This window comes from Danio aesculapii, chromosome 1 (assembly GCF_903798145.1).
Source record: "Danio aesculapii chromosome 1, fDanAes4.1, whole genome shotgun sequence".
Classification (NCBI taxonomy): Eukaryota; Metazoa; Chordata; class Actinopteri; order Cypriniformes; family Danionidae; genus Danio; species Danio aesculapii.
The window spans coordinates 35,553,670-35,580,488 of record NC_079435.1 but is presented as its reverse complement, the minus strand read 5'-3'; the positions used below and the strand labels follow the sequence as shown (position 1 = coordinate 35,580,488).

Sequence of the window (26,819 nt, the reverse complement as noted above, 5' to 3'; positions counted from 1 at the left end):
TAAAACTGTGGTTATACAAATGGAAGTCACTGTCTCAAATACACATTTACTGTTATTATTAAAAATGATAATTAAGCACCTGGAAATTACTATGCACTGCAAATACTATGCAACTACAAAGTAAAACAAAGCAAAACTTTTTAAATTTACCAGTAAATTCATTTCATTAATTTTATTGTGTTGTATCAAAATCTAAATTCTAAATTTAATAGCGGGTGTCAAGAATGAACATAAAACCATTGTCTGATGTTATTATTAAGTTTCTAGACAAAAGGTGCAAAAAGAAAAAAAAACAGTGTCAGGAATTTGACTGCAATTTTTATATTAAAACTGCAAAATGGATATACTACAATATCTCACATTACTCTTCCCATAAAACCTACTGTTTGTTGTCATTAAAATTGAGACTTGATCATGTTTTGTTTATTTTTAATATTTAAATTACAGAGTCCAAATTTCTGACTGCAGAATGACACATAACATTAGATGGGTAAACACATGTACATGCCATTGAATAGTAATATTGCTGCTGTAATATTACAGTACTGCAACACCAACTACTATTCTTGTAACAAAAAAGACGTATATTTTGCTTTATAAGATATGCATTAACCATGGTGGCATATGGGTTAGACCAGTGTTTCTCAACCATGTTCCTGGAGGACCATCAGCACTGCAAGTTTCGGATGTCTTTTTTTTTGTCAGTCACACCCTGTAGTAAGGTTCGTTGTGAGGGAAGAAGAAGACAGGGTCTGCGTTAAGGCAAGTGATAAGTTTTATTATTATTTTTAGTGCTGAGCAACACGCTCCACAATGTGCTGGCTGTTACTCGGTTCTCTCTCTCCCGACTGGTCTCTCTTGCTCCCTTAAGAAGGCGTCTCTCCGGCCCAATCACTAGAGAAAGCAGGTGTTATTAATTATTTCTGATTGGGCTACTGACCAGCCGCCGGTGTCTCCACTCTCTCTCCCCTTTCCGGGTGTTCGGCCCCACTCTCCCCACCACATACCCCCACCGCCCGTCTCAGGCCGGGCAGCCGTCCGGCCTGCGGCCCCCCTCCCCCCCCCTCCCGCCCGGGAGAGGAAGTCAGCTACGACCATCTGCGCGCCCGGCCTGTGGACCACCTTGAATTTAAATGGTTGTAAAGCGAGATACCAACGGGTGATCCGCGCGTTGGTATCCTTCATGCGGTGGAGCCACTGGAGGGGAGCATGGTCCGAACAGAGGACGAATTCTCGCCCCAGGAGATAATAACGGAGGGTGAGGACCGTCCACCGTATCGCCAAACACTCCCTTTCTATGGTGCTGTACCTAGCCTCCCGGTTGGACAGTTTCCGGCTGATGTACAGCACCGGGCGCTCCTCACCCTCAACCTCCTGGGAGAGAACCGCCCCCAGACCCGTTTCAGATGCATCTTTGTAAAAGAAAGGGGAGAGCAAAGTAAGGAGCGTGCAATAGCGGCCCCCCGCAAAGTGCAGCCTTAACCTCGGTGAAGGCCTGTTGGCACTGCTCCGACCATTGGACAGTATCTGGTTCCCCCTTTTTAGTGAGATCAGTCAGGGAGCTGACGAGGTCCGAATAATTTGGTATAAACCGTCTGTAATATCCCGCCAGCCCCAAAAACTGTCTTACCTCCTTTTTGGTCTTGGGTCTTGGACAAGTTGCAATTGCTGCAGTTTTATCAATTTGGGGCTGCACCTGCCCATGGCCCAAGTGGAAGCCCAGATACCTCACCTCCACACGCCCAACCGCGCACTTCCTCGGGTTGGCCGTAAGCCCGGCCCGCCTCAGCGCCGCTAACACTGCCCGCACATGTTGCACATGCCGCTGCCAATCATTACTGTATATGATTATATCATCCAGATAGGCAGCGGCATATGCCGAGTGACGGGCCAGTATTTTGTCCATCAGGTGCTGGAACGTGGCCGGTGCCCCGAACAACCCGAACGGAAGCGTCACAAATTGGTGTAAACCAAACGGCGTCGTGAAGGCCGTTTTTTCACGGGATAAAGGAGTTAGGGGTATCTGCCAATATCCTTTAGTCAGATCCAATGTCGAATAATAGTGAGCAGCGCCTAACCGGTCGAGCAACTCATCAACCCGTGGCATTGGATACGCGTCGAATTTCGACACAGCATTTAATTTGCGGTAATCCACACAAAACCGGACTGACCCATCTGTTTTGGGTACCAAAACGATCGGGCTGGCCCAGTCACTGCGGGATTCTTCTACTACACCCATTTCCAGCATTTTTCTTAATTCATCCTGAACCACCTTTTTTTTGTGTTCAGGCAAGCGATACGGTCGGGTCCTTACGACCACGCCCGGTTCAGTCTCGATGTGGTGCTGAATTAAGTTGGTGCGACCGGGTAGGGGGGAGAACACGTCTGCAAATTCGGTTTGGAGGCGTCGGACGTCGGTGAGCTGCGCGGGCGAAAGATGATCACCCCCGGCGACCAGAGTGTTTGCCCCATTCCAGTTAACACTCTCCGGTCCCAGGTCATCTTCGCTGGAAACGAGTGCCGCCAGCATCACCTCCTCCGGCTCCCTCCACAGTTTCAATAAGTTAATATGGTAAATTTGACGTGCCCCTCTCCTGTCCGTTCGCATCACCTCATAATCAAGATCGCCAACTCGTCGTGTGACCACAAACGGCCCTTGCCACTTGGCGAGTAATTTGGAACTGGAAGAAGGCAGCAGTACAAGGACTTTATCTCCCTTTGTGAATTTTCGTAGTTTAGTGCCCTTATCATATCCCCTGCGTTGTTCCTCCTGAGCCTTGAGCAAATTCTCCGTAGAGAGCCGCCCCAGTGTGTGGATTTTGCTCGTAGGTCCAGGATATATTGAATTTCATTTTTGCTTTGTGAAGGCTCGTCCTCCCAAACCTCTCTAACAACATCCAAAACCCCACGGGGCTGTCTGCCGTAGAGAAGCTCGAAGGGGGAAAACCCCGTGGAGGCTTGGGGAACCTCCCGCACAGCAAATAATAAGGGCTCCAACCATTAATCCCAATTTTTCGCGTCTTCGTGAACGAATTTACGGATCATGGATTTAAGCGTGCGATTAAATCGCTCCACCAGCCCGTCTGTTTGTGGGTGATAGATGCTGGTGCGAATCGATTTAATGCCCAATAATCCGTAAAGTTCGCGTAGTGTACGTGACATGAGCGCGGTGCCTTGATCAGTGAGGATCTCCTTGGGGATCCCCACTCGGGAGATCAGACTAAACAGAGCTTCCGCAACACTCTTTGCCGAGATGTTACGGAGCGCTACTGCTTCCGGGTACCGCGTTGCATAATCCACTATGACTAATGCAAAGCGGTGCCCGCGTGCGGATCGCTCTAATGGCCCAATGAGATCCATACCAATTCTCTCGAAGGGGATCTCTATAATTGGTAAAGGGCGCAATGGCGCTTTTGATGTGGCCGGTGGGTTCACCAGTTGACATTAACGGCATGCAGCGCACCATCTGCTAACATTCCCATGAATGCCCGGCCAAAAGAATCGGGTCATGAGGCGATTTAATGTGGTCGCTTGACCTAAATGTCCGGCCATGGGATTCGAGTGAGCCGCCTGGAAAAGCATTTCCCGGCGGCTCTTTGGTACTAATAATTGGGTTGTATCTTCCTTTGTTTGAGTGTCTTGGGTCACTCGATACACCCTGTCATTAATAATCTTAAAATACGGATAGGACAGGGGTCGATCAGGCTGGAGGTTTCTCCCATCAATAACCTGCACTCTTTCAAGTGCATGTCTCAGCGTGTCGTCACGCGACTGCTCTAGGGGAAAGTCTTTCCACCGGGAAATTCCCGGCCCTGCCCCTGAGTCAGCGCGTGACGTCATCACTTGGGATTCCCCCAGCTGAGCGACCCGCCCCCTCTTCGGCGATTTTTTTTTCCAAGACACACCCGCGCTTAAGATTTCCAGTAATTTGTTAAAATCAGGCCAATTCGTCCCCAGGATTAGCGGGTGTTTGAGGTGTGGATTAACCGCTACCTCCACATTATGCTTTTTCCCCCTGAATTGAATTTTCATAGCCGTTAGCGGATAGTGTCTTACCTCTCCGTGCACACACCTTACCTGAACCGTGCGGCTCTTATCCAATGCCGAGCGTTGCACCAAGCATTGGTGGATGGAGGTTTGGTTACAGCCTGAATCCACCAATGCCTGATAGGTATCCCCCTTAATACTCACCGGTATTTAGTAGTCCATTGCGACCGGGGGCGACGGCTGGCACGTCGGGCAGGCGGATCAATGCACCCACCTCCATTACGGAGCAGTTTTCTGGGGCATGATCCTCCCCCCCGCAATGCCAACACGCCGGCCCAGACCTTCCCGTTACACCCCCGGGGCCAGTAGGACCAACTGATTGGGCCGGAGAGAGACCTGTCGGCACCTGAAATCCGCACATAGTACGGGCGTCCCCGTCTCTGTCCCGGTAAGCACCCCACCGAGGCGTGAAGCGCTGAGGGTCCGGGCCTGGGGTTCGCCTCCGGGGCGCCAGAATGGGCGGTCCCCTCGATCTGGGCCTGGGAGTGGGAGGAGAGAGAGACAGAGAAGGGACGGGGAGAGAGAGAGAGAGATGTTACTTCGCCGACCCTGGACCTCGCTACCAGGTGATCCTCCGCCAGCTGGATGGCCGTGTCCAGATCGTCTGGCCGGTGGCACTGGACCCATTCCGATGTTCGGGAGGGAAGGCGGGCGATAAACTGCTCCAGTACCACGGCATCCACGACCTGGGCGATGGTTCAGTCATCCTGTACCAGCCATCTGCGGCAGGCATCACGGAGCTGCTGGGCAAATACGAAGGGCCGGCTCGCTGAAGTATGGCTCGCTTCAGGTGAGCATAGTCCAGGAGATCCTCGGCCGGTAGCTGCTGTGCGGCGGTCTGGGCTTCGCCCGACAGCAGCGGGATGACTCGGACCGGCCAATTGGCCCGCTGCCACCCACATGCTTTGGCCATCTTCTCGAATAAATCGAGAAACACTTCCGGATCATCCGTTGGCCCCATTTTGTGTAGCGTTATGGGAGGGTGGGTGGCTGATGTTACCGCGGGCTGGATCTCCCGGTCCAGCAGACTCCGGACGAGCTCGCGGTCCTCGCGCTGGACCTCCACCAGGACTTTGAAGCGCTCTTCTTGCTTGGCCCGTATATCCAGGAGTTCCTGGTGCTGTTCACGGTGGAGGACCGCGAGCGCCTGGATCACTTCCGCAAACGGACTGGTTGACGGAGTGGTCATCTTGGCAGCGAGATCTCTTCTTCTTCCCGGGTTTCGGCACCACTGTAGTAAGGTTCGTTGTGAGGGAAGAAGAAGACAGGGTCGGCGTTAAGGCAAGTGATAAGTTTTATTATTATTATTTTTAGTGCTGAGCAACACGCTCCACAATGTGCTGGCTGTTACTCGGTTCTCTCTCTCCCGACTGGTCTCTCTTGCTCCCTTAAGAAGGCGTCTCTCCGGCCCAATCACTAGAGAAAGCAGGTGTTATTAATTATTTCTGATTGGGCTACTGACCAGCCGCCGGTGTCTCCACTCTCTCTCTCCCCTTTCCGGGTGTTCGGCCCCACTCTCCCCACCACACACCCATTGCAGGTCTTTTAGTCTCTGCCAATGAGCTAAGGATCTGAATTAGGTTTGTTTGGTTAAGGAGACAAACAAATTAGGTTTGTTTGGTTAAATGTGAAGAGCTGGTGGTCCTCCAGGAATGTGGTTGAGAAAAATTGCTTTAGACTACAAATTTATGCACTTTTAGTAACTTCAAAATAAAAGCCACTAACTAACACCATTATACATCATCGGAGAGACAGGATTACATTTAATACTTCTCTGACTGTTGGTCTGACAGAAAAAAAATTAATAAACAACAAAGATGACTTTAGGGTGACTTTGGGGTGAAAAACATTTTTGTTTTTCATTTTTGTCAAGTATGTCTCTACATGCAAAAACAGATACTAGTAACTACCGACTGACATGTCTACCCATGTTTGTGCACTCACCTGCACATACATTCCCCCTCCAAGGGTTTTTCTTGCATTTAAACTTTGTCTCTTTTATTGCTCCCCTCCCCTCAATATTCATCCTGTAAAACACTGTAAAAAAATATTCGTAAATTAGTAGTTTTCTGTATTTTGTGAGTCATGTTTTTATTTTTCCCAGTTTATTTATGCGTTTGAATTGCATTATGGGACCTTGATCTTTCCAACAACTTTTAACCTTGAAAAGTTAGAAAAATAATTTATATTGTCTGGATTGATGTTGTATATTATGGTACAATAACCCTGTAATGAACTGCCAATATATTTTCTGTTATTTTAGAGCCTTATTTCTCTACATATTATTTATTATACATTATATTATTTTAAACTACTAAAATTCCAATAAAAGTCACTTTGTTAAACTGTAGAGCTGAATATTCAACATCAAAAGTCGACAGAGGTTCAGATCAAGGTCCCATAATTTAGTTTACAACCATAAATAAACAGAAAACACGTGTGAAGTAAAGGTCAGCTTTAGTAAAATATCCAGATGTTTTTCACTGAAATTTTTTGTTTCCTCTGTTATTTTACTTATCCTTATTTTTTTCTTTTTTGAGCTGCACTCTTTTTTTATTGGGTTTTTAAAGACTTTGTGTGACCATTTAGGCCCATGTGCAGGTGGTTTTAAAAGTTAAATATACAACAAATGCACTTGATTGTTAAACCAAGATGAAACATGGTGTTTTAATTAATGATTATGGATTTTATGGCAAAGTTACACTAAGAGAGGTTGGGACACTGGCAATCAGTATTAGTCAGTGACACAGCCGATCAATTAAATTCAATTCAATTCATTCAGTTCATCTTTATTTCTATAGCACTTTTACAATGTAGATTGTGTCAAAGCAGCTTAACACAGAAAATCTACTAAACTGAAACTGTCAGTCCAGTTTTTAGAGTTAAAGTTCAGTTTAGTTCAGTTTAGTGTGGGTTTTCACTTCTGAAAGTCCATACACTGAAAAACAAATCCATTGATGCACAGCTCCACAAATCCCAAACCAAGCAAGCCAGTGGCAAGGAACAAAACTTCATCAATTCACGGAAGCTACAATCACAAGCTACCTCCCTGTTACTATGTTAATATGACATTGCTGATATATGCATACACTTGTGCATTTTCAATTTATGTTGAAGTTTTTCAGCAACTGGACAGATTGAACTAAGGTTTGTTGGGATGTGGCATGTGTGAAAAGTGGCATACTGTAATCTGCCAATTGTCCATGTACGGCGGCAATCTGTTTGGTCTTGATAAAAGGGTACAAGTTTTTGAATATGATTGAGTAAACAACAAAACTCAAAACGGAAGTTGGTGAAGTCATACACATGCATTTTATGTGTCCAGTCTGAAGTTACGAATGCTTGGCTATCAAAAAAACAATTGTGGACTACAGGTCTGCGCTGTAAACATGTTTAGTAAAAAAATAGCAATAGTAAAAAAAAATTATAGTATAAAACTATTAATAATAATTAATAACATTTTAATAATAATTTAATAGTAATAAACTGTAAAAATCTTACAGTAAACATCTGTAACCTGAATAACAGTAAGCTTTCTTAATAACAACAATAAATTGAATTCACCAGAATTTCCTGCATGGCACTTCACTATTTATGATTCTGTTTCTGTTTTTACAGTGTAGGGGTCTTTTTAGTTTTTTTTTCTCAGTGGTTACAGACATTAGGGTTCTTCTATGGTTTTAATAGAGTTCACATCTAATTTTAATAAATAATTTCATTGCATTACTTTAGATTTATGTGTGTTAGTGGTGCTTAGCAGTTGTGTGAATGACACTGAGCACCTTATTAGTTTATGTCTCTGCTTAATGGAAAGTTTTGCTTCATCATAAACCTTTTCATCCTCACAGTTTTAGTTTTTTTCTGTGTAAAAAAATGAGTAATGTGTAGATGCTACCACTTCAAAACCTTGGTGTACAATATACACCACAACAATATAGATTAATATAATATGATGCTTTACCGTAAAAAAATTCCAAATTTCTTTTACAATTTCTGACATATTTCTATAGTAAAATTCTGGCAACCACAACTGTTGTTTCTTTAACATTCATTTTAGTTTACAGTACATGCAAGTTCAAACAGAGCTGAGCAAAAATGCATCAAAGTGTGTTGTATTTTAAAATGCAAAATAACCAATATCTTAATATTAATCTTAATATTAAGTGTATAAAAATACAACAAAAACACAGCAGCCATGCCAGGTGTCACAATCTTTTTGGATTTTAAAAATGCTAAAATTACTTTGACAGCTTCAACAGATCAAACATCCACATAATCCCATATTTACCTAAACACTGTTTTATTATTTTAAGTTTAATTATGCAAATAACTGACATATTTCTATAGTAAAATTCTGGCAACCATAACTGTTGTTTCTTTATTGTACATTTTACAGATTTACAGCGTAAGTATGTAGGCATAGAAGAATGCATATGCCATCGGATGTGTAGTGTTTCAAAGTGGCATTGCCAACTGGTCTGGCATGCATAAGACATTTTCACACAGTATCCACCATCAAATGATTTGACCACTGTGTGATCTTAAACTAAGAACTAAGAACTTAGATACATCTGTTGTGTGTCCATGTCTCCAAACAATCTAATACTCTACTAATACTGTTATTGTTTTGTTTAAGAGACTTCATGTGCTGTAATATAGCTTATCTTGTACTGTTACATTAAGTATCAGAAGAATATGCCTTTTCTATTCTAAACTAAAGGGAAGGAAGAGAAACAATGATGTGAAACTGTGTAAAAGAATGCTTTTAAGATTTATGGATGCTACCTAACCAGTGTTCACATCATTCATTCATTCATTCATTCATTTTCTTTTCGGCTTAGTCCCTTTACTAATCAGTGGTCGCCACAGCGGAATGAACCGCCAACTTATCCAGCATATGTTTTACGCAGCAGATGCCCTTCCAGCTACAACCCATCACTGGGAAAAATTATACACACTCATACACTACGGCCAATTTAGATTACCCAATTCACCTATAGGGCATGTCTTTCGACTTGTGGGGAAAACCAGACACCTAGAGGAAATCCACGCAAACACGAGGAGAACATGCAAACTCCACACAGAAATGCCTCAGCCAAGGCTCGAACCAGTGACCTTCTTGCTGTGAGGCGATCCGGCTATCCACTGCGCCACCGTGATGCCATGTTCACATCATGAAGGACAAAAAATCTGCTTGTGATTCTCTTTGAGATGTCATCAGATGGCATTTTCTCATGTCCCCTACTGATATATAGGTTAAGTAGCACTTGTTACCAAACACTGTGAATGGAAGAGAGGCAATTCTGATTTCATGCACTAGATTGGACAAATGTGTCTAATGACTAAAAAGAAAGAGGATCTCAAATGATCCCGGAACAAAGTATTCCAAGATTATCAGATGACCTGATTACCACAAAGAATCGCCACTGCTAATTAAGGTCACTGCTTCCCTTCACGTTTGCAGAAATCTTTTGGGTGCTTAGGAGAAAGGCTATAAGGCTGAAAGACTAGACCAATGTGTGTGAGAACAGCAAGTGGTATTGTTAGAGGATAATCAGCCCCTGCCTCTAATCAAGGGGCTCACGTTTCAGAGACTACTCTACAAAATCAGCTTCAGAACATGTTTGAGCAAAGGGGAAAATATGGATAAGCTCCTTCATATGTCTCGAACAACTTGGGTCACGGGTCTAGTTGTGTATGAAAAAGAACAGAATATACTGTTTTTGAACAGTTTTTGTTTTTGAGCAATTCAAAATGCTTAGAAAACAAAGTCATATTGTGAACCTCATTTGATTTCAGTAAGCCTTTCGAATAGCAGAGTATGAATTTACTGTCACAGATGGGTTAATGGGAACATTTATTCAAATGATTAAAATTAATAGACAATAATGAACAACCACATATTAACATAAGTACAAAGTACAAAGCCCTTTCAATATTTTTAGGTATTAATTACTATTTTTTTATTTACCAATATAGACCCTTTAGGTACAAATGTGTACCTTTTGAAACCTTGTGACATCTTTATCGTTATTTCTGAGAGTGTATAAAAACGTAAATGTTTCATCCATTCATTCATTCATTTTCTTTTGGCTTAGCCCCTCTATTCATCAGGGATCGCCACAGTGGAAGAAACCACCATCTTATCCAGCATGCAGTATGTTTTACACAGCGGATGCCCTTCCAGCTGCAACCCAGTACTGGGAAACACCCATGCACTCTCATTCACACACACTTATATACATGTCGTGGAAAGAGTACTGAACAATCATACTTAAGTAAAAGTACCATTACTTGCCTAAAAATGTAGTGCAAGTAGAGTAAAAGTTTCTGCTGTGAATATTACTCATGAGTAAAATGTAGACCTTTTAAAAGTACTCAAGAGTAGTGAGTAGTGAGTATTACGTTGTAAAAAGTATTACGTTGTAAATAGTGAGTATTACGTTGTAAAAAGCTTACACACATCCACATGTAATTTGCATTCTGTAGTGCATTTAGTTATTGCCCAGCAAGCACACAACGTCATAATACATTAATATTATATTAGATATAGGTTGTGACGTCAGGTGACCAAAATTCAATGTCTAGCCAGCGTCTAAGGACAATGTTATTTTGATGTCCAATGCAATGATATTTCGTTGATTTTAGGTTGTGTTAGAAAGTGACCAAAATCCAACTTTGAGCCAACATCTTAAACCAACGTCATATTGATGTCCAATACTGACATTAATTCATCAGGTATGGCAACCAATGTCCAACATCTGATAGACATCATAGTGGTATTATCAACACAACGTCAAGCTGTAACGACATTAGACGTTGATTTGGTTGATTTTAGGTTGGACGTTGGATATTGATGTCAGCCTGACGTTGGGTTCTGATGTCAAACCGATTTTCATTTCCAAACAAAATGCAACATCCCTATGACATTGGAGTACAACCTCAATCTGACGTCATGTTGACATATTGTGCCTGCTGGGTGTTTAAAGCTATTTCGGTTATCATACAGTAAACATCCGTCATCTTCTCATCAGTGACATACATCTAACAGTCTCTGGGTCAATGTGTGTAAAGATTTTGGACATCTTCTTGGACACTTTTAATGCTTCCAAAAGGTTTGCTGCAATTATAAATTGCCCATATCTTGAGGTATGAGGCGATTAACCATTTATGTGCGATTCGATTGGACAGGAATTACAGGACTGATTTTTCTAATCCCCATAGACAGGAAATAATCAAGTAGGTTGAAGGAAAGTAGTGGAGCAAAAGTTCCCGATACAGCACTACAAAATGTACTCAAGGGAAAGTAAAAGTACACATTTTAAAAACTACTTAGTAAATTACAATTTCTGACATAAACTACTCAATTACAGTAATTTGAGTAAATTTGTAAATTGTTACTTTACATCACTGCTTATACACTATGGCCAATTTAGTTTATTCAATTAACATATACCGCATGTCTTTGGACTGTGGGGGAAACTGGAGCACCCAGAGAAAACCACGCAAACATGGGGAGAACATGCAAACTCCACACAGAAATGCCAACTGGCCCAGCTGGGATTCGAACCAGCAACCTTCTAACCACTGAGACACCGTGTCGCCCCAAGTAAATGTTTTTACAACATAATTTTAATGGTCCTCTTTAGAGGTAACTTTGAAACCTCATTTTAACTATAGCCGTGATTAGAGTAATAGACCTCATATCATGTCATGCATGTCAATCAACATGTATTCCACTATATAGGTTACTTTGCACAGTCAACGTATTCTACAACTAACCTAACCTCTGTTTCAAACAGAGTTGAGCAAAAATGCCTCAAATTGTATTGTGTTTTAAAATGATAAATTACCAATTTCTTAATTTTAAGTGTATAAAAATACAACAAAAATAGAGCAGCAATGTCAAGTGTCATGAAATTAACAAATCTCCCATTAATTGGCCTTTTTGATCTTCTAGAGCATCCCTTCAGGACACTGACAGCTTTAACAGATCAAACATCCAAGAAACCCTGTGTTTATTTAAACACAGTTTTATTATTTTAAAAGTGAATTATGTGAATAACCCATAATTATTATTAAATATCAGTTACTTGGTGTTAGGTAAAGAAGGGTCTGTTTTCCATCAGCAGCACTGACTCGATGACAAAAAAAGTCACTCAAGAAAACAACTGACAGCACCAGCATTTATCTAATAATTGTTAATTATAATAAAAAAAAAACATTTAAAAATTTTGCTAAGCTATACATCATAACCATCAGTATTAAACAAACAATCAAATAATAAAAAATGTCTTAAATGTTTTACTTTGAGTTCAGTGATAGTTACATTGCACCTGCATATTAATTACCTACATAAATCTGCCTATTACCTTCTTTATGGGATGCAAAAGTGTGTTTCGAGTAAATATATACTTATAATATATATAAGTTTTGATGACCTTCCAATTGGAAGGGTTCTGTTCTGAACTCAACAAGTCTGGACAAACAACTGAGTAGCCACCAATCACTGGCCACATTTTTATGATGTCATCATGCAGACTTCTCACAAAGCACAGTATTTTTAAAGTACTTTGATACAACACAAGAAGCTAATTTCATCAAACCATATAAAATACAAATGATTGCTGTTTTCTATTCAAAATGTGTAGGCTATTAGAAATACATGTATCATAAATAGCCACTTCCCTTGATTATGCCTAGTAAAGTTACTTACACAGTGAACAGGATTTCTAAAGGGAATATCAAAATAATTTGTAGCCTCATTTGTTGATCAAATATTTTTAATAAATTATATTCCCTTCAATTACTCCTTCATTTAATAATGAAATATTTTCTAAAGTATTGTCAATGAGCTTACTGTTTATTTACCAAAACTACACAACATTGAGTAATCTGTGTTGAAGCATTAAAGTGGTTTAGTGTGGGAATGTAACTTCCAGCCAATCAGAAAGCGGGGGACCTCCTCGGTCCTACAGCACATGCCTTATAAATTCTTCAACGAATGAAGTCTTCGCTTACACAAAACACTAAAATGCTGGACTCGCTGACTTTTCTATTTGAGAAATTCTTTCTTTTCTCAAACTTTAACCTATTTAAAAGTATATGGCAGCCAGAGAAGGAGGAGTGTGCTGTGAAATGTCACCCAGCGCTCAGGAGAGGAGATCTGCTGGAGGTGCAGCGCACTCTCTTCGTTCATTACGGCATTTATCTGGGCGAGAACAGGGTGGCTCACCTGATGCCCGACATCATGCCCATGTTAACCAGCAACAAACATTACATTAAGCCAGTCGTCACAAACAAAAGACTAATTTTAGGCTGCATGTACAGACTCGCGAGTATACGCGTCGATTCGGTTGAAGATTTCGCGTATGGAGCTCCGATTCTGACGAACGACATGGACAAGAAAATAAAATGTCAAGCACTGGCGAACGAGGAGGTCGCGAGGAGAGCAGAGAAACTGGTCGGCGACATACCGTACAGTTTATTGTGGAATAACTGCGAACATTTCGTGACGTATTGCAGGTATGGGACACCTGTGAGCGAGCAGACCGACAAGGTGAGTTCTCTTTATTTGAAAACTTTTTAATGCTATTTATTTTCGTTATGTGTTTAATGAATTTTCATTTGCAGTTTTGTAAATGTCTGAAATCCATCATTCGGGACCAGAGAAGTGTGGCCTTAACTATCGGGATGGGAGTGATGTACATCCTTTGCTTCGGCTTGGCACCTTCAACTACATTACCCACAATCCTTATTCCCTTTATTTTGTGGATGGCTGGTTGAAAGACTTGACTTTGTGTGGACAAACACACAACAATGAAATGCATCGGTCCAACGGCTACATTTCTGTAGCATGCTGTTTGAATATAGCCAAGCTATGATTGTACATTCATTTTGCCTGTATATTTGTTAAGCTCTTTCATTAAAATAATAATTAATGAAAACATGCTATTAACTCAAATTTGAGCCTTTACAGGATGCTTTTCATTTTTAAAACCATATTGTAGCTCAAAGTTACAGATTCCATGTACTGCTCACTACATGTGCCTTGTGTGTATTAAGCAGAAGTGTTAAACAGACGTGATGAATTTCACTGATCACATTTATTGCATCATGAAATTTAATCATGCAAAATATGTATAATTGTAAATCTTTGTATTATTATTGTTATGGCCTGCTTGATTGTGATTTTGTACAGTTTAAATATATATTTAATACAGTAAGTTCCTGTGTTTATGGTTTTTAAAGAATATCATAAAAAATAATTGAACAATCATTTTGAATAGAGTATATTTGATCAGATCAGAACGGTGGAATTCAAAACATTCAACTCCATGCTTGACCTTTGGCTTTACCTGTGGAATGTAATCTGAGCTGTGCACCTCTTAAACCGATTTGCAGTCAGTGAGTGTTTTTAGGCCAGGTCAATGTCTGTTATTAAAAAATAAAATATTTAAGTTTATATATATATATATATATATATATATATATATATATATATATATATATATATATATATATATATATATATATATATATATATATACACACACACATTCATTTTCCTTCGGCTTAGTCCCTTTATTAATGAGGGGTTGTCACTGTGGAATGAACCACCAACTTATCCAACATATGTTTTACGCAGCGGATGCTTTTCCAGCCACAACCCAACACCGGGAAACACCCATACACACTCTTTCACACTTATACACTACGGCCAATTTAGCTTGGTTAGTTCTGTAGACTATCGAAAAAAAAATAGCTTAAAGGGGCTAATAATTTTGATCTTAAAATGGTTCATAAAAAATTAAAATCTGCTTTTATTCTACCTGAAATAAAACAAATAAGACTTTCTCTAGAAAAAAAATCAGACATATTGTGAAAATTTCCTTGCTCTGAAATATTTAAAAAAGAAAAAAAAAATTCAAAGGGGGGCTAATAATTCTGACTTCAGCTATATATATATATGTATATACACACACACACACATACACACACACGCACATGCACACATAAACTACATAACACTGAGTAATCATTGCATTAAAGTGGTTTAGCGCGTGGGAAAGTAACTTTCAACAAATCAGGTACCTCCTCAGGCTTATAAAGCACATGCCATATAAATTCTCCAACAACAGTGAAGTCTTCACTTTCACAAAACACTAAAATTCCAAACTCTATCTATATAGACACATTGGGCTCCTCTTTTATCTGGGCCCTTGGAATCACCCTAACCCTACACCACCTACAAAGTCTTTGTTTGGGGATATGTAAGTCTCTTAGTATTACTTTTCATTCAACATTGTCATTATTGTTGTACTTGAGAGTAATAGTTGAGTGTGGAGTATTTAAGTCACGTGACTTGTTCACTTTTCAAAATGTTTGTGATTGTTTTGTTAGTTTGACTTATAGCCAACATGTCTGCCCGCCCCTGTCAATCCAGCACTGTCTCACCACGAAACTTCATCAGCATAACAAGTGACATCCTCTGTTGTAGGGGGAGTAGCATCATAGCCACTTCGTCTGTCACCGCAGGCCTCAGGAGCATATTTTGGCACAATGTCTTAAATGAGAATTTCCAGCTCAAAATATATAGCCCAAACTTCTTTTATATGAGGCACAGTCTAGAATAAGGTTGAGGAGATTTGGGTGTGGAGAAGGGATGCCAGAAAACTTCCTAAGATGAAAGTGAGTGAGCTGGATATTTATACTTGTCCTGTGCTGGTAAATGTGATTTGCTGAATGAGCGCCTGTGCTGAATTGACTGATGACCTGCTCAGGCTCCTGCCAAACCTAGTTAGTAATCATCATAAAGTTCAAATGTCCCAGGTCAGCGTGGGGGAAATGTCAACTTGTGTGCTGTAATTAGTGTCCAAGCAGTCCTGCATCACACCACTCCAGGTCCATATAATAAAGGACAGATCCTTGCATTTATAGATGCACTACATCAGTTGTGCTGCTCAGACGAGAGCAGCCCATTTTTGTTGTCACCTGGAATAATGTAAGTCTCCACAGGGCGGCTCTGGTCTGAGGTTTGTTCAACAACTGAAATCATTTCGCAGCTTTATACTTTATAGCCCCTTGGTGGAAAGTATATGATCAACAAGCACACACCTGCATCACTCTTCTGCAAGCAATGGAAGAGGCATGTGTAAACACTGAGGTGGGATTATCCCAAGGGTGGATTCAGTACACAAGACCATATTTTATTTGATGCCTGTGAAGACATCACCTGAGGGGGTCTTGTAGCCAGACCCAAACAGAACGCTGGATCTATAAGCCCCCCTCCCCACCCCATTACCCCATACCCAGTACCCCACCACCACACACATGCAATCACACAGTATACGTTTTACTAATGTTTTATAAGTATTTATCTGGTAATTGTTTTGTTTTTTACTTTTCATTCATTAATTTTCCTTCGGCTTAGCCCCTTTGTTAATCTGAGGTCGCCACAGCAGAATGAACCGCCAACTTATCCAGCATACGTTTTATGCCGCGGATGCCCTTCCAGCTGCAACCCATCACTGGGAAACACCCATACACACTCTTTCACACACATACACTACAGACAATTTAGCTTATTCAGTTCGCCTGTAGCACATGTCTTTGAACTGTGGGTGAAACCCACGCGAACATGGGGAGAACCTGCAAACTCCACACAGAAATGCCAACTGACCCAGCCGGGGCTAGAACCAGTAACATTTATTGTGCTACCCACTGTGCCACATTTGTACTTTTTTCATTGACATTTCTGTAAGAATGTTTTTATTTTTTTTTTGTAAAAATTCGTCTTTTATCACTGCATAAATTCTACATTTTAGTTTTACTGAGCAAATGACAATAAAACTAGATGCACAAAGACTGCAGTGTTTCTATAAAGCCCATCAATGTGTTGCTTGAGATATGAAAGAGTAACTCAAATTTGTATGTATGGCTTTGTAGCAATATTTTCAGTTTTTAGTGTGCTAAGTTTTGATTGCAGTGTTTCGTTTTGGCATAGATGTGAGTTGTTACTGTAATCTCCAAGTGTTATATCTGGTTGGCTTGTTTGTAAAGTTTTGACATAATGAGCCCTTCCTCTTCCTTTTACTGTGACATTGCCTTCCATAATTATTAAAGACAGCTAAACTCAACCATTGCTTTTTTTATAGTGCTTGAACCTGCCTGCTTATGCACCAGTGTGATGGCTGTCTAAATTTTTTTCTAACTGCTTACATTTTCAAAAGAATGTCACCTTTTTTCAAAACTCAACACACAATTCCCAAAACGGCACACACAAATGGGAAAATGCCTCACATCAAATAAACACATGTCAGAATGAAGCATTTGCAGCTAATGACAAACACTTTCATAATAGTAAAAGGTTTGGATATACCATGTAAACACTGTTGTTCTAACTCTTAAGCTGTTTTATAGGCTTATATCTACATTTCAATACAATGTTCTACAGCAAAGTAATCTGCTGAGAGGGGGTCCATCCATTGACAAGCGGCCTGCAGACATAGGATGGGCTATGGTCTGAGTTTTGTTCAACAACCAAAACCATTTTACAAGTTTATACAGCCCCTTTGTGGAAAGTATATAATCAACAAGAGGGGATACATGAGGGGTCTGGATGTAGACTTGGTGCAGTTGCAAGGTGGGCAGCATGCAGTGATTTTTAATGCACACACCTAACCCCTACCCCTCACAGTGATATCCAAGTCTCCCTATGCAGTTATGAAAAGTATAATAATTCATTGATTGTAATTAATTCAGATTGCCCCATCCTTTGAAACAAGAATGATCAATTCAAAGTGTTTTGTTTTACTTTTACTTTTGCTGCTTGTGTTAAGTACTGTTACATTGTGTTTTAATGAGTAAGATTGTTTTAAGAGTTCGGCATACAAAGTGCAAGAATGCCTGAATGAATTTGTTCATGGTTTTGCAAAAATGACCTTTTCCCCTAGCCAAAAAAGGGATTAGGCCACTGAGGCTCTGGTTCAGAGAATGGGGTTTAGTTACTTAGCAATTGTGAAAAATTGTAAGAGATTTGACATAACAGTCTTGGAAAATATTTTATATAACAGAAGTGCAAATCCACTCTTCCACTAAAAAAGGTCATGTGCATTTGTGTATTGTGTATAGACTTATGACACACATACAAAAAAAAAAGTCTTGTTATATTATATATATTTCTTTAACATACATTTCAACATACTGTATACAAAATAAAAAATAGAAATAAATGTCAAAGGTACATTTAAATAAAATATTTTCTACAATTATTTTTTCATTATTTTATTTTATTATTTGAAAAAATATTTTAAAAGGAATTTAAAAAGAAATTAAAAATTTCCACGTGATTTTTAACAGCATAAAAAGTATTTCTTATATTCTTTTTTAGAAAGTCTTATTTCTTTTAGTTTGGTTGGAATAAAAAACTGCTGAGGTCAATATGATTAGCCCCCTTAAAAAAACATTTTTTTTCTGATTGGCCACAAAACAAACCACTGTTGTCCAATGACTTGCATATTTAACCTAACCTATTTTGTTAACCCAACTTAGTTAAGGCATTACATTACAATTCAAGCAGAATATCCTGCAAAATAATTCAATTATTATTTACTGTCATGATGCATATAATGATAATATATTAGAAATAAATTAGAAGCAACTATTAAAGCAAATATTTTTAAAAATGTGTTCAAAAGTCTTAGATTAAACTGCACTTGGGAAATATTTTAAAAAACTAAATAAAAAAAACTTTATTTTATGTCTAAAACTAATATTTAGAGGTCAGTCAAATGTGTGCAGATCAATCTGGAGGCTTTATTAACAACAGGCAGAAATCTGTATTGGTAAACAGTTACAAACAGAGCTAGACAAAAAAAAACTAAACAAACAAACAAAAAAAACAATCAAAACAATAAGGCATGGGTTGAATCAGCAGCAAACAATGCCCTCAGGGCAAGACAAATGGGGAATCTAGTCAGCCAATGATCAGGACAGTCAGTAAACTGTAAAAGACAGGACTAAAGGCCAGGATAATTAACTGGACAGGATAAGACAAGACAGGCTAAACAAGCTAGTCTAGGGAGCATCCATCCCCATCTGCATTCTATTGTAAGAGTGGAAATGTATTTTTTACCACCTAAAATAAATTTTGAAATATTTTTTGATGAAGGTTGTAATTATATATATACATTTGATTTTAAAATATTAACACATAATTGAGCCTTACTGTTATAACATATATTAAGCATTTATTTAAAATATATTTTAGCCAGAAATATAAAACTTCTGCCAGTTTGCTCAAATACAGCCCTCAAATGACTAAAGTATTAAAGGAATAATTCACCAAAAAGCTGAAAATTCTGTCATCCTTGTTAAAAACCTGTTTGAGTTTCTTTCTTCTGTAAACTCAAAATAAGTTATTTTGCAAACTGTTGAAAGCCTGTAGTCATTTACTTCAATAGTGTTGGTTTTCCCTACTGTGGATGTCAATGCTATCATTTTCCCAACATCCTTTTAAATATGTTCTTTCATTTAAATATGTTTTAATTTATAGGCCTAGGCATATACCTGACTCTTAATTTCCATTAAACCGATTTTATAATCCAACAAATTTTTATCATAAAAAAAATATTTTGATCAACCTATTTGAATGAGTAAGCATTATTCAACAGCATTCGACACTAATCTTGGTATTGACCTCTTGGCTAATATTATTAACTTATTCAGCAGGCCGTTTAATATCTATTAATACACAATGTGGATTACATAAAACTTGAGAAATTACCTTGTGATAGTCAACGTGATGCCCAAAAGCTGCTTTATTCAACAAAGCACATCCCTCCCCCCATATGCAGATCAAATAAATTGAGGAAAAGTGAAGTGACCAGCAACACTGTCCACTGCCTTCAGCCATGATCGCTCTCAAACTGCTGAACTGGTTCTTCATCACCTCAACAATAGAGGAAGAATATGAAGAAGACAGAGAGAAGAAAACATACAACGATTCCCTTTACAAACGCGGTGACCTTTTGATTGTATCCAGGACTCTTTTTAAACATTTTGGAATCTATTTAGGTGAGGGTCGTGTTGCTCATTTTATCCCAGACATCCTCCCAGCGTTCACTAATGAGAAGTCTGCTGTTGAGAAGATGGTGACCAATGAAAGGTTGATTTTAGGGGTCTTGGCAAAGTTAGCCAGTGTCCGTGTGGACTCTTTGGCAGATTTTGCATATGGTGCTGATATTGAGGTCAATAGTACTGATAGTATGGTCAGTGTGCCGCCACTGTATGGAGAGGAAGTGGTACAGCGTGCAGAGAAGCTGATTGGATCGTTTTTCTACAGTTTACTCTGGCATAACTGCGAACACTATGTCATGTATTGCCGCTATGGTGTTGAATACAGCTTCCAAACCTACCAGGTAAAAAAAAAAGATTTTGGATTATACACTATATAGCAAAATGTGTGGTTGGTAAAATCTTTATGCTTGCCGAGACCATATTTATTTGATCAAATATGCAGTGAAATGTGGTATTTTAGCATATTTAAAAATTCTTATAATGGCAAAGCTGAATTTTTACATTTTCACGCCAGTCTTCACACGATCAAAGAATTTTACCGGAAACAGATTTATTATTAAAACTATTGAAATTAGATGATGATATTTTAAATATTTATTTAATTTGTTACTGAGTCAGTCAGATAAATAGTATAATCCAGAATCCATTTTCAGGTTTCTTTGATTAAAGTGCCCCTATAATGGATTTAGGAAAATTGCACCCTTGATGAGCTTGCATGTGTGCCTGGGTCTAATTTCAAAATAGCACTACTAATATTAATACAAAAATGTTGTAGTTGTTATTATTCTGAGTTACGAGAGCAATATATTTGGTGTATAAACTGCAAGCAGCAGACCAATCACAACAGATTGGGTAATTGGACCAAGCACTGCAAAGTATCATCATGCAAAGGAAGGATTTAGAAAAAATATATTCCTGAACAAATCAGATGGGCTTTGTTGGGATAATTGGGTACAAATTATTCATATAATAAGACAACGAAAGTGTTTTATGATCGTTCATTCATATCAGCCTGTTGTTGGGAACTCCCAAATCGCAAATATAAATATTTTGTAATTAATAATTTTAATAAATGAGTTAAAAAATATCCAATGAATGAGTATTTTTACAATAAAAAACCCACTTGTATCTAAATAATAGTCATCAGAAGATTATGCATTTTTAGTTAATTAAACATTACTACTTGATGGAAAAGTTACAAGCACCTAAAAATAAACAGCCACTAGTAGCAAGAAATTTGTAGGTATACGTTATATGGATTAAATGTTAAAACAGCTTGCCAGAGGGAGGTAAAATAACCATAAATCCACAGAAACAGCACCATCTTGTGGACAGTAATACATATTATTACAAAGTGACAGCAAATAATACCAGTTTTCAAAAATATAAATCTTATTTTTTTACAGCTAAAAATCAATAGAACTGAATGAGACCGGACGCCAGACAATAGTTCTAATGACTGTGGTCAAACTAAGGTCAAACAACAGCCAAGCATTTGAGACTATGCTAAACAAATCCTTGTCCTTTCTCTTTCAGTTCTGCAAAGCTGTAAGGACAGCTCTCCTCAACAGGATGACGGCCTTGCTGTCAGCTGTAATCGGGTTCTGCATCATTGTGTATTTAGGCGCTATAACACCTCTCACCATCCTTCCTGTTGTCATCATTACTTTTACCATCTGGATGGCATCTTGAAGACACTCCGGGTGCAATTTGTCCTTTATCGTTGATGCAGAAATAGCCACAAAAACATTAAAACATTTACTCAACAAATTATTTTAGAAATATGCAGAATTCTAACTGAAACACTTTATTTTAAAGTGTCCTTGTTAGTGTGTAACTATTACTTTATTACTATTAACTGTGAATTAATATTGGGCATAATTAGTTACATGTATTTATAGTTATTGTGTAATATGTGGGTTAGGCTTAATTTAGTTGCATGTAATTATGCATAACAAATTTGCATGTATTATTGCCTGTATTATTATGTTGTGTTTTGATATCGTAAAATAGGAACTGCATGCATGTATGTATGTATGTATGTATGTATGTATGTATGTATGTATGTATGTATGTATGTATGTACGTACGTACGTATGTATGTATGTATGTATGTATGTATGTATGTATGTATGTATGTATGTATGTATGTATGTACAGTTGAAGTCAGAATTATTAGCCCCTCTTTGAATTGTTTTTCTTTTTTAAATATTTCCCAAATTATGTTTAACAGAGCAAGGAAATTTTTACTGTGTGTCTGATAATATTTTTTCTTCTGGAGAAAGTCTTTTTTATTTCGGCTAGAATAAAAGCAGTTTTAAATTTTTTAAAAACCATTTTAAGGTCAAAATTATTAGCTCCTTTTAAGCGATATATTTTTTCAATAGTCTACAGAACAAACCATCGTTATACAAAAACTTTCCTAATTACCCTAACCTGCCTAGTTAACCTAATTAACCTAGTTAAGCCTTTAAATGTCACTTTAAGCTGTTCAGAAGTGTCTTGAAAATATCTAGTAAAATATTATTTACTGTCATTATGACAAAGATAAAATAAATCACTTATTAGAAATGAGTTATTAAAACTATTATGTTTAGGAGTGTGTTGAAAAAACTTCTCTCTATAAAACAGAAATGGGGGGAGGGGGGAACAGGGCGGCTAATAATTCTGACTTCAACTGTATTATTTATGTATGCATGTTGCAATGTGAATGATGAGTATCAATTTCATGGAATGTTTTTAGTGCTAGAGCTATTTTTATAATAAAGAAAACTTTAAAAGCTGTATGGTCATCTTTTGAAAACGAAAACGTTATCATTTGCCAAATGATAACTGGTTCAGATTTAAATAGAAAATATAAATAAATATATTTATAAGAAAATATTAGTTGTCGTAAAAAAATAAACAATTCAGATAAATAGGTATATATTTTAGCTTCCATTACAACATCTGAGATAATTACTGGGGGGGGGGGGGGGGGGGTATCTGAGGGTTTTTTGTTTTTATTATTAGTTATTGTTTGGACATTTTCAGTTTTGTTATTTTCAATACAGGCATGTGTATTTTTGGTTCAAACTTTTGATCTTTTACTCTTTCAGCCAAAACATAGTAATTTTCCTTTTAGCTGAAATGTACATCCCTATTTTTTATCCCAAGATATTGTAAAATTATGTACTTACGTTTTAAAGCAGTCACTGAGATCCACCCTGGCAATTTATGCAAACCATAAAAACGTACTCACTCACTAATCAATTGGTTTCTTTTTCCTGTAGAACACAAAAGAACATACAGTATTTTGAAAATTGCTGGAAACTAGTAACCACTGACTTGCATAAGAAAAACAAATGGAGAGATCAGATACAATCCTCAAAGTGATGTTTATGTTCAGTTATTTTACCTAAAACCTAAAAAGTGAACATAAAAAGTGAAATTACTGAACCTGCACAAAGTAGCCTAACAAAAATGCTCATTTTAGAAGATGTCACTGAGAGGCTTTTGCATCTGAACTCTTCAAAATTGTATGGAAGATAAAAATAGTATGCAAATTATTTCTTTTTTTGTTCAACAAAAGAAAGAAACTCAAAATGTTTTTGGTTTGTTTGTGAAGAAAATGATGATGTTTCAATGATGACTTTTTATTTTATGAGGGTGAACTATCCTTGTAAAATTTCTGCCCTTGTCACTTTAAATGAACAGTTCCCCAAGCTACAGCAAATAGACATCAAGTGTTACAAATGACAAGTACTCTAGATTATAATTGAATTTCCACTTTCAGCAGAAAAGAGTTCTTATTGTACATATGGTGTTATTCTTACCTTATAAGGTAAAACAGTAATAGAGCACTATGGATCACTGGATTAACATCAGAAACAGAGCTGGCTTCAGGGCACTGGTTATTTCCATCTTTCTGTTCCCTGTAGTGTTGTTGCAGTGCTGCTACTTATGTCAATTTGCCCGGCTGGACATTTACCTCAGTCTCTCTGCTGAAGTGAATAAAAATCTTTACCAGTTAATCACAAAGCCAATAAGTGACTAAAGGTACCGGTTTAGTTCTATTAGAAACCTAATGGACTGAGATTTGGGAGGGTTTAGGTTTCATACTACACTTAAATCAATCCTCAAATGTCTATTTTTTAAATCTTTCTCAAATGTGTCAAACTACAATTGGCATTTCAACACTTTATATGAGAAGAAAACTGTCGAAAACATTTCACAAGCCAAGTTCCATGTACAATGAGCTCCAAAGGCTGACAAAAACATAGAAAAGCTCTTAGACAATTAAACTGCAGTCAGTGTGCTGTGATTTGAACATCAGGGGTTGTTGTTAATGTTGTTCAAATAATATTTAAGAAAACATATTAAATTCTGCTTTAAATATGCATTCATTATCCATAATAATACACACTATAAGTCAAAAAACAGATTCACATTACAATAAAAACAAACAAATAAACTGTGCTAACCACTTTAAGTGCAGCCTATAAGAATCTAATGATTAATCCACATTAATCAATATGTTTAATCCAAGAAATAATGCTTTATTTAGATTTCATTTAAGCTTTTATTTCCTTTTTTCTTAAATTTTGTTCAATATGAAAGTCACTGTTGAAGGATGGTCCGCTGAAGAGCAGCTCTACTGAACCCAAACAAAAAAAGCCAATGGAAACCGCGGCAAGGAACCAAACTCTACCAATTGATGAGATTACATCTACCAATATACAGTTGAAGTGAGAATTATTAGCCCCCCTTTAATTTTTTTTCTTTTTAAATATTTCCTAAATAATGTTTAACAGAGCAAGGAAATTTTCACAGTATGTCTGATAATATTATTGTTCTGGAAAAAGTTTTATTTGTTTTATTTCGGCTAGAATAAAAGCAGTTTTTAATTTTTTAAAATCCATTTAAGGTCAAAATTATTAGCCCCTTTCAGCTAATTTTTTTCCGATAGTCTACAGAACAAACAATCGTTATACAATACCTTTCTTAATTACCCTAACCTGCCTAGTTAACCGTATTAACCTAGTTAAGCCTTTAAATGTCACTTTAAGCTGTATAGAAGTGTCTTGAAAAATATCTAGTCAAATATTTTTTACTGTCATCATGGCAAAGAGAAAATAAATCAATTATTAGAAATAAGTTATTAAAACTATTGCGTTTAGAAATGTGTTGAAAAAAAAATCTTCTCTCCATTAAACTGAAATTTGGGGGTGGGGGGGGGGGAAATATACAGGGAGGCTAATAATTATGACTTCAACTGTATATAGACCAGTGCTCTTCTAGCCAAACAGAGAAGAGGCAGAGCTGCAGTCTAGAAAGTGGTGAAGGATTTTGGTGGCCTTGAGATGGTGATTGTCCTTCATAAAGCTGGAGCACACAATGAAGCATATAATTATGGTAAACACGTTCAATCAGGCATATGTCACAGTCACAGCAGGCTTCACAACATCTCAGTGCACGCAATCACCCAAATTCTAACAAGTCACACCTGCAGCTCATCATCACAGCACTCCCTTTATGGACACACTTCACTTTGTTGGGTGTGTAGGATTGAACTAGAATTTAAAGTCCACACTAGAGGATTAGCAATTACTAGTTTGTAAATAACTGTGTACTTAACTCAGTTGCACATCAGGCTCTGAAAGGGGACCTATTATGTGGAAAAAAATCACTTTTATAAGAGATTTAAACACAGCTGTGTGGCAATAGTGTACTAATATAGACAGCTTCTAATGATAAAAATAATTAGCTCAATTTATTTATGATCCCACTTGTTAAAAACTGTAGAAACAGTGTGATTGATATTCCTCCTTTGTATATGCCATCAGAGGGGGAAGTTCTGCCCATTAGTGACAATCTTACCCTTATTAGCATAGACAGCCCTGAGTGAGAAGCAGCCAACCGCCATTAGATTTTGAGTTGTTTGCTTGAGCCAAAGAGACTGTCAGCGACTAGAGGCCTTATAAATGTCAACATGTCAACATCTGAAAATGTAGCCAAATGTAAACAGATGTATCTGTTTCTGCAGATTGCAAATTAAAATAGCCAGAGCTACGTATATAAGTTGGTTGCTATTAGGTTTCTTAAGAGCCTTAGTTAAATGTTTTACACATTGCTTTGTTAATGTTTAATGAAAAAATTAAATTGTTAAATTTGTTTGCATGTTTTATGTACTTTTTGTAAATTACAGAACTTCAGTGCTATTAATAAGACAAATCTAATTAAAGCAACAAAATAGATTTTAATAACTATTCATGTACAAGACCAAAACTTGTTGATGTAACAAGGACATTACTGACATTGAGAGAAAAGAAGAATACATTTAATCAGATAAACACAACATACACATATTATTACACAGTTACACAGACCTATTTAAACCATGTTGGATTTACACGTTTATATTGTGTTTATATAACACATTTAAAGCAGTTCAAGTTTACTTGATTTGTTTAGATGCACAATGGGTGCTATGATTAAATAATGTTGATAAAACAAATTATTTTTAGAGTGTGGAAGAAAAGGGGACAGAAAGGAAATTTCAGTCATGAATAAATTCTCATTTTAATTGATGGATATGAACAAAAAAAGATGGAGAAAAACGCAATGAGACCTTCATAATAAGTCAATCTTGTAATCTTGTTGTAATTTTTCCCCCATCATTATTCAGGGAAAGAGTAGTTTTAGTTGGAAAG

The 26,819-nt window shown here is 37.8% G+C and overlaps 2 protein-coding genes across 2 annotated transcripts; both read left to right on the top strand.

Moving 5' to 3' along the window:
* Window positions 1–13,069: 13,069 nt before the first annotated feature.
* Window positions 13,070–14,240, top strand: lrata (lecithin retinol acyltransferase a). Its single transcript, XM_056479816.1, has 2 exons — window positions 13,070–13,606; window positions 13,681–14,240. Exons 1-2 carry the CDS (start codon window positions 13,082–13,084, stop codon window positions 13,831–13,833), a joined length of 678 nt encoding a protein of 225 aa, XP_056335791.1. The 5' UTR covers window positions 13,070–13,081; the 3' UTR covers window positions 13,834–14,240.
* Window positions 14,241–19,958: 5,718 nt separating this feature from the next.
* si:dkey-30k22.5 (lecithin retinol acyltransferase family protein) lies at window positions 19,959–21,819 on the top strand. Its single transcript, XM_056479694.1, has 2 exons — window positions 19,959–20,468; window positions 21,664–21,819. Exons 1-2 carry the CDS (start codon window positions 19,962–19,964, stop codon window positions 21,817–21,819), a joined length of 663 nt encoding a protein of 220 aa, XP_056335669.1. The 5' UTR covers window positions 19,959–19,961.
* The last annotated feature ends 5,000 nt before the right edge of the window (window positions 21,820–26,819 follow it).